Source organism: Trematomus bernacchii, unplaced genomic scaffold, assembly GCF_902827165.1.
Source record: "Trematomus bernacchii unplaced genomic scaffold, fTreBer1.1, whole genome shotgun sequence".
NCBI lineage: Eukaryota > Metazoa > Chordata > Actinopteri > Perciformes > Nototheniidae > Trematomus > Trematomus bernacchii.
This window is the reverse complement of record NW_022987676.1, coordinates 155,543-165,075: the sequence shown is the minus strand read 5'-3', so window position 1 is coordinate 165,075 and position 9,533 is coordinate 155,543. Positions and strand designations below refer to the sequence as shown.

The following is a 9,533-nucleotide window of genomic DNA, read 5'->3' as shown; positions in this document are numbered from 1 at the left end:
TACACCTGAACATCAGCAGGAGAGGACTCTTTAAAGTAGAGACACTACATACTGATATACACCTGAACATCAGCAGAAGAGGACTCTTTAAAGTAGAGACACTACATACTGATATACACCTGAACATCAGCAGGAGAGGACTCTTTAAAGTAGAGACACTACATACTGATATACACCTGAACATCAGCAGGAGAGGACTCTTTAAAGTAGAGACACTACACACTGATATACACCTGAACATCAGCAGGAGAGGACTCTTTAAAGTAGAGACACTACATACTGATATACACCTGAACATCAGCAGGAGAGGACTCTTTAAAGTAGAGACACTACACACTGATATACACCTGAACATCAGCAGGAGAGGACTCTTTAAAGTAGAGACACTACATACTGATATACACCTGAACATCAGCAGGAGAGGACTCTTTAAAGTAGAGACACTACATACTGATATACACCTGAACATCAGCAGGAGAGGACTCTTTAAAGTAGAGACACTACATACTGATATACACCTGAACATCAGCAGGAGAGGACTCTTTAAAGTAGAGACACTACACACTGATATACACCTGAACATCAGCAGGAGAGGACTCTTTAAAGTAGTGAGTACATTGGCATTAGAAACAGTGGAGGTCAGGTTTAAATGTCAGGAGTTTAACTTAGTTTCCAGCGGCAGACATCGTTACGCTTCTTTGGTTTTAACCCAGGAACAATTCAGATTTTTCCGTGTGGTTTCTGAAACCCAACGTTCTCCAGATGAATGTTCCTAGCGGAGAGGTTTGGGAGAGGCTGTTGGTGGAGGTGAGGAGGGAAACCATTTTCAGTGGAATATAAGTTTATTCATGAATCATCCTTTGCAAAAACAAGAAAAGGGAAATATAGGGTTTCATGTTGGGTGGAGTCAGTCTCCAGTATTTCATAATAACACATTGTTTCCGACTCTTTTATGAGCATACTGCGCTACTTTACTATTCCTCATTAAATGTACAGTATAGGAGTTTCCCCCCATGGCTAAATAACTCTTGCCTCTCTTGTTATACTAAAAGCAGCCACATTCAGAACTATGGGGACATTTAGAGCAGATAATGCCCTCTTTATGTACATTATCTTCTAGTTCCTCTGCACATGTTGTTCTCTGACAAACAGCAGCTCGTTTCCTCTCACATAGTGAATTCCCAGAGCGCCTTTGAACTCTGCGTTATGAGTTTTCCTCCTCAAACAAAAGACATTGTGTGCGTCTCCATTGAAACGAGAGCGTGATGAAATATTTAATCTGAGACTTCACCTCGGAGACCGGACACACGCGGTCAGCTATGCGCCCATTGTGACGGAAACACACACATATATATTGCTCTGTCAGTGGGTTACTTTAAATATGTTCCCACTGGGAAGCAAAACGTGGGCTTCCATTTGTGTTTATGAACTCTCTGTACTTGACCTCTTTTACACAAGGCATCTGGTTGTAAGTGCATTCAAAGCCATACGCTGAGCCCATAATATAATACTAAACAATTCATAAAACAACGGAGACCAGGGGACACTAAAGAGTGACGCACACAGCTGGAGACCAGGGGACACTAAAGAGTGACGCACACAGCTGGGAGACCAGGGGACACTAAAGAGTGACGCACACAGCTGGGAGACCAGGGGACACTAAAGAGTGACGTACACAGCTGGGAGACCAGGGGACACTAAAGAGTGACGCACACAGCTGGGAGACCAGGGGACACTAAAGAGTGACGCACACAGCTGGGAGACACTGGGTCCTTCTCAGGTCGACTATTTTCATTTCCTCGGTCCTCGGTCCTCGGTATCACCGGAAGTTGATTTGTCTGTGCCATCTTGAGTAGCGTCCCATGGCTCTTATTTCTGCCGGAGGAGCGAGGAGCGAGGAGCGATAATGGAGGAGCGATAACCGAGGAACCACCAGACCATCCTCCGGTGAAATCCTCAGATACTTTCCCCGCCCCCTTACTGTGTATCGCTCACTGATTGGACGATGCAGCGCATGCACTGATCTGATGCTTCTTGACATGAGAGCAGTTTCCCAGCGGAGTGAAGAAAACACATGAAACTCACGGGACTCACTCCTCAGTTTATACTGTGTTTTGTTTCAATGAATGCATCATTCAGTTACAAATATGTGATATATCTGAACAACTAAGTGGTCAAAAATGATTTTATTCATTTATTGGAAACATTTCCATGATCGCTTTTTTCGATTTACATTTTCATGTATTGTAATTTCCAGTCACAGCTGAGGCATGACTTCCTTGATTCCACTCGGTTTCAAAGCCCTGCCTCCAGCATGCAGCTGGCACATTTGAAAGACATGGCGGCAGAAAAACTACACAAGTGTAAGTACCTTTTACTTAATGTTATTTGTATGCCTACAACGATACCGTTATGATAATGCAACATCTGTTCACATGTATTTAACCCACAACTCATATATTTCTGTTATTGAACGCTTTATATTTTCTCAACAATGTTCATGTGAAATGCCCAATTAAAGGCAAGATTTGCAATAAATAACGTGCGTATACACGCAGCATTCGTTATGTTTCGGACATATTTTGGTTGGAAACCAGTTGTTTGTTCATTTAACTAGGCTGCCTGCCACATACAGACGTAACTAAGGTACCATCATTCATTTGGCAGTCACAATCTATTTGTAATAAATCATTCAATATATTAACATCGGCTCAATTAAATAATTAAGCTGTCATTTATATGTGGCATTATGTGAGTGAAATGTTAATGGCTTAAGGTTTCCTTTTGCTGATGTACATAACATATTTCTCCTTAAACAGGGACGGAGGCCCAAACCAGATCACTGGTTCAGCATAGGACTGAGCATGAGCACCTGTTCACAGGAAAGAGGTACACAGCCAAGAAGGCCTGGGGGTGAGCTACAGTTCTACATGAGTTGTTTGACAATATTGTTTTGGTGCATGGTATGATAATCAATGTAACCACTACTGTGAATGAACCACAGTGAACCTGAGTGTGTCATGGAATTATTATGCATGAAGCATATTGTCAGAAGTAATCACACTTTGCATGCCGGGATGCTATGGTTTACAAATTGTTTACTCCACAGAGAGGTTCTGCAGAAGATGGGGTTGGAGGAGTTGCTCACTCCCACCCAACTGGCAAAAAAGTGGGACAACCTCAAATGCAAATATAAGGTGAGATATTGTATTTCTAGATGCATACAATGAAGCTAATTATATTGTGTCTTCATCTGACTCATACATTCCTTGTTCTCCCCCAGGAGCTGAAACCCCCCCCCCTACAGGGACGGGGACAGATGAGGGGGAGGCCACGGCAGCCACATGGCCGTGGTTTTCCCTGATGCATGAAGCCATCGGGAGTCGGCCCTCCATGGAGCCTCCAGTGCTGATGGACTCGGCTGACGTGACCCCCAGTGGGATTGGCTCTTCATCCAGTGGAGCTGGGGCCGCTCCTTGTGGCCAGGCAATTGAGGAAGAGGAGGATCCTGGGCAGCCTGGCACAAGTAGCAGCACCACTACACTGGATGAAGAGCCATCCACCTCTCTCAGTCCCCCGCCTGCCAAGAAGAAGAGGGCAAGTAGGGGGGCCCTTTTAGAGTTTTTAAAAGAGGAGGCCAAACAAGAGCAGGAACGCTTTGAGGCCACTCAGGCTAACGCCCAAAAGTATTTGGATTTATTTGAGAAATTTGTGAATAAATGATTTTGTTTCCAAGTTTTTGCAACGTTGTTATTGTTCCATTGAGATACACTTTGTTTGTCAAAACATTGTTCCTTTTATTTGTAAAATAATAAACATCACAACACAATAAAAAGCAAATGAAGGCACACAGCTTTTCACACAGTGTGGTGCCCAAGGCCTTCGTGTCCCCAAGTCCTACAAATAGTCATGTTCTTGAAGTTCGACTGGTTGCACACGTGGAGCAGAGAGCAGCCCTGCCAGTCGGTCTCGCTGGCCATGTCCGCCTTGTTCCCCGCTCACCAGACGTGGTGGAACCACACCAATGTCCCCAACATCCTCTGCAGGCTCAAGGATGTCCCCCGCTGTGAGGCAGATGTTGTGCAGCACTGCACAGGCGGTGATGACTGAGGGGACAAAGGTGTGGTGGACCTCCAGAGCCTTGAAGAACAGCGATCTCCACCTGGTTTTCAGCATGCCAAAGGCCCGCTCTATGATGGAGCGAGCCCTGGCATGATGCTGGTTGAAGCGGCTCTGCACCCTCCCTTGCAGTGGTTCTCTATATGGGGTGATGATGGCCACAGGTTCTTCTATGCAGGGGTAGCCACCATCACCCACAAGGAAGAATCCTAAAAAGAGAGAGAACATCTTTAGTATACTAACAGTCATTGATGGATTTTGATGTGTTAACAAGAATCTTTGGTCTCACCTGAAGGAGGATACAGAGCCCCTTTGTAGATTGCGCTGTTCTTCAAGACCCTGGTGTCGTGGACTGAGCCAGGATACCCAACAAAGGTGTTGAGAAAGAAGCCCTTCCCATCACACACTGCCTGCAATTGTATGGATGGGAAGAGCTTCCTGTTGAGGTAATCCTGGCCCTCAGGTCCTGGGGGGGTCTTTATGCGGACATGGCAGCCATCAATGGCCCCCACACACCTGGAGAATACTGGGCTGTTGGCCAGCCTTGCAAACCCTTGGCCAACCTCCTCCAGTTCTCCAGGGGGGGGCAGTGTGATGACCTCCTGGCGAAGGGCTGCAATTTTTTCAACTCCAGTGTGCACCAGTCTGCAGACGGTAGACCTGGGGACATCAAAGGCCCGGGACACCACACTGTACGATAAGCCGTGTGCCAACCAATAAAGGGTAATTAAAATATGCACCTCATGTGACCAGCCTTGTGTGCTCTTTGATGGCAGGATTCTCAGCAGGGCCTCCAGTGACTGGCGCCCCAGTCTGTAGTCCTGCATGAGGTCCTGGCCATCAAAGAACACAGCAAGGACTGGCAATGAGGGTTTAAAATGGCTATGGGATCGACATCCATCTGCAAAATAAAGATACCTGTTACCTTCAGCACCTAGCTTTTACTAAACTGACAATTAATTGATCTTACATGAAATTGCTGTTGTTGGTGAAACCATTCATACTGCAACAGAATAGTGATGCTTACCTCCATTAAACCAATCACCTGTTGTAGTCGTGCCCGACGGCGCCTGGCCCTGATTACTTTTTAATTCAGCTGCCAAACCCCAGTCATTAAGTGCTATTTAACATGTTCATTTGCTACATATCCACAGAAACAAACAAAGTGTGCAATCCAATGAATGTTAATCTAACTGGGTTTTGATATTATCACATATCTCTTTTTGTTCTCTGAATTATTTTATTTCTATTGTGCACTCTAATCAATATTAATCCAACTATTGTTCGTTTATACATTTTAAGAATGGCGTTTATCTTTTTTGAGAATGAGTTCTTATTTTATTTAATGTATTTGGGTCTACAACAGATGATACAAATGTTTGTGTCAGTAAATGTGTACTAACAGAGGCGGGGGTGTTTGTGAAAACAACGGGGACAGAGCTGCTGTCAGACGATCAGCTGTGCAGCGTCATCACAAACGGACGTCGCTTCACGTCACGCGCCGGAAGAAAGGACGTCCCATTGCTCTTAAAACTCATTTCCCTGCTTCTCGTGCTTTCCTTGCGTCTCTCCATGCTTCCTGGTGGGAGGGACTAAACGCAGGGAAACGACGCAAGTGAGGGACGCAAGGATTTCATTTAATCGACCTGAGAAGCAGCCACTGGGTCCTTCTCAGGTCGACTATTTTCATTTCCTCGCTCCTCGGTCTCGGTCTCACCGGAAGTTGATTTGTCTGCGCCATCTTGAGTAGCGTCCCATGGCTCTTATTTCTGCCGGAGGACCGAGGATCGAGGAGCGAGGAGCGATAATGGAGGAGCGATAACCGAGGAACCACCAGACCATCCTCCGGTGAAACCCTCAGACACTCGCCCCGCCCCCTTACTGTGTATCGCTCACTGATTGGACGATGCAGCGCATGCACTGATCTGATGCTTCTTGACATGAGAGCAGTTTCCCAGCGGAGTGAAGAAAACACATGAAACTCACGGGACTCACTCCTCAGTTCATACTGTGTTCTGTTTCAATGAATGCATCATTCAGTTACAAATATGTGATATATCTGAACAACTAAGTGGACAAAAATCATTTTATTCATTTGTTGGAAACATTTTCATGATCGCTTTTTCGTTTTACATTTTCATTTATTGTCATTTCCATTCAGTCAGTCATTAAGTGTTATTTAAAATGTTAATTTGCTACATATCCACACAAACAGACAAAGTGTGCAATCCAATGAATGTTAATCTAACTGGGTTTTGATAGATAACATATGTCTTTTTCTTCTCTGAATTATTTTATTTCTATTGTGCACTCTAATCAATATTAATCTAACTATTGTTCGTTTATACATTTTAAGAATGGCGTTTATCTTTTTTGAGAATGAGTTCTTATTTTATTTAATGTATTTGGGTCTACAACAGATGATACAAATGTTTGTGTCAGTAAATGTGTACTAACAGAGGCGGGGTTGTTTGTGAAAATAACGGGGACAGAGCTGCTGTCAGACGATCAGCTGTGCAGCGTCATCACAAACGGACGTCGCTTCACGTGACGCTCCGGAGGAAAGGACGTCCCATTGCTCTTAAAACTCATTTCCCTGCTACTCGTGGTCTTCTTGCGTCTCTCCATGCTTCCTGGTGGGAGGGACTAAACGCAGGGAAACGATGCAAGTGAGGGACGCAAGGAATCCATTTAATCGACCTGAGAAGGACCCCAGGGGACACTAAAGAGTGACGCACACAGCTGGGAGACCAGGGGACACTAAAGAGTGACGCACACAGCTGGAGACCAGGGGACACTAAAGAGTGTCACACACAGCTGGAGACCAGGGGACACTAAAGAGTGACGCACACAGCTGGGAGACCAGGGGACACTAAAGAGTGACGCACACAGCTGGGAGACCAGGGGACACTAAAGAGTGACGCACACAGCTGGAGACCAGGGGACACTAAAGAGTGTCACACACAGCTGGAGACCAGGGGACACTAAAGAGTGACGCACACAGCTGGGAGACCAGGGGACACTAAAGAGTGACGCACACAGCTGGGAGACCAGGGGACACTAAAGAGTGACGCACACAGCTGGGAGACCAGGGGACACTAAAGAGTGACGCACACAGCTGGGACGTTCAGGATGATAAAGCTGAACAGCTGTCTCTGTTGTTGGAAACTCACCTAAAATGTTTAATGTTCTATTTTAACAATGTGGTCACATGACTCCTTCTGATGTCACTGCAGATCTGCTGTAAGCTAGCTAGCTAGCTAACGTAGCTAACCTAATCATTTCAGATATACTGACAAACACTAACATGAGACGGACTAACTGGAGTTTGCACGGGTTGGCCACCGTAGTTTACGATCCAAACACATAGTTCCTCATATTGCCTGCGTGTTGGCCAAAAACTGTAATACAAAAAATGCAACTCATCGCGAAAGTGGCGTTTGCAGAAGAGGAAATAACTCTTCTGTATTCCTCATTCAAGAAAGGGGAAATAGTTGATGAAAAACATACTTACATTCCTTCAGTGACTTCAGAGGAATCTGACAATAATCTTATTTTATATTTTCTTGTTGGTATAAATCTACACATTCCTATGAAAACAAGAATGTATGTCTCTATGAAATAACATCTCACTATGATATGCCTCAGGGTGGAACCTGAAGGAGGCCAGAGGCATGCTGCTGGTGGAACAAAAACAACAGAGGCTTTTTGCAATAAATGATTATCCACGGAAGATACCAGAGTCTCAACTACCCTGCCTGGACTTAGATGTCTTTGTGCCAAACACAACACACACACACACACACACACACACACAGCACGCACGCACGCACGCACGCACGCACGCACGCACGCACGCACGCACGCACGCACGCACGCACGCACGCACGCACGCACGCACGCACGCACGCACGCACGCACACACACACACACACACACGGTGTGTTAAGGGTGGTGGTGGCGAAGTCGATGGGGAGTTGGCTTGGCAACTGGAAGGTCACCAGTTCAAGTCCCGGCAAGACCAAGTGCTACCGAGGTGTCCCTGAGCAAGGCACCGTTCCCTACACTGCTCCCCGGGTGCCGTTCAAAATGGCAGCACACTGCTCCTAACACTACGATGGGTCAAATGCAGAGAAACAATTTCCCCACGAGGGATTAACAAAAGTCCATCTTTCTTTACACACACACACACACACACACACATACACACCCACCCTCGTCACACAAACTAATGAGATGAGGATTGCGGGGAGAAGAAGGTGGGAGAAATTGAAATTAAAATCAGCGTGCCGTGTGCAGCTCACTGAGAAGATGCTGACTGAAAAACTGTGTGTGTGTGTGTGTGTGTGGATCTGCTGATCATTGACCATAACCACTGAAAGGTGTGTGTCTTAACGTTTTAGTGACATTGTGAATAGATTTGGGATTAGAGCTGAGGAAAGTGAGTCAGTGTTGCACAAGCTAATCAAAACCACCGTGAACACAAACTCCCATGATGCAATCTCCTGAGGTGGAGGGAGAATAAATCAGAACAACATCTGACTCACACGCCTCCATTCCTTCTGACTGGTAACTGTGTCAGACCATCTGTGTTTCATCGAGGGATTTTGATCAAAGGTAGCTACACTTCAGTTCATTTCTTCTCGCCTACTTTGGACATCCCAGATTGAGACTTTGTCCAGCGTCAGCCGACATGTTCTCCTGCAGCGTGACTTCAGAGACTCCTGAAACTCTGCTTTCCTCGTTGTGTCCGTCCGCTCCTCCGGGGAGCTGCTGACTGACGGGTTAGGGTTAGAAACCTGCAAACGCTCCCTGCAGGGCCTCATAATCAGAACCATGCCTCCCCCCCCCCCCCCCCCCCACCCTTACGTTCTCAAACACAAATTAAAGCAGTCCTTTTCCCCCGCGCTGATATTTCTTCATACGGTGGAAAGTTTGCACAGCCCTCTCCCTGGAGCTCGCCTCGCTTTCCAAATACCTGCAGCATGAAATCAAACCTCACTCAATAAGTCTCTGTGCTTCCCCGCTCTGCAGCCGGACCTGTGGGCGGCGTGCACGTCTTCATTCAGCCAAGAGAGAGGAGGCCAGAGAAAATACAGGAAGCTGGAAGAGGTAAGACTGAGCGTTCTTAGCGGCTGACGCATCCACAGAAAACGTCTTCTGAAAACCATCTGAGGGAATAAGAGAGCCAGAAAACACAGTCGATACTAAATTAAACTTATATCATGATGGGCTGCATACAGACTAGTCAACGCAACAACATCATCTTCACCTGTTGCCATTTCAACGTTAAAAACAATAAAACAAATGAATTGCTCCGTGGCATTCCTCTGTCTCTCTGAACTAACGGCTTCTAGAGCAGAGGCTCCCAGCCTGGGGGCGCGCCACAGAGCAGAGGTTCCCAGCCTGGGGGC

General features: G+C 46.2%; 1 protein-coding gene across 1 annotated transcript; it reads right to left on the bottom strand.

The window, feature by feature from the left end:
* Positions 1-3,897: 3,897 nt before the first annotated feature.
* LOC117487616 (protein ALP1-like) lies at positions 3,898-8,957 on the bottom strand. Its single transcript, XM_034136233.1, has 3 exons — positions 8,771-8,957; positions 4,409-4,978; positions 3,898-4,328 (listed from the first exon to the last, which is right to left on the bottom strand). The coding sequence occupies exons 1-3, from the start codon at positions 8,955-8,957 to the stop codon at positions 3,898-3,900; spliced, it is 1,188 nt and encodes a 395-aa protein (XP_033992124.1).
* Between the last annotated feature and the right edge of the window lie 576 nt (positions 8,958-9,533).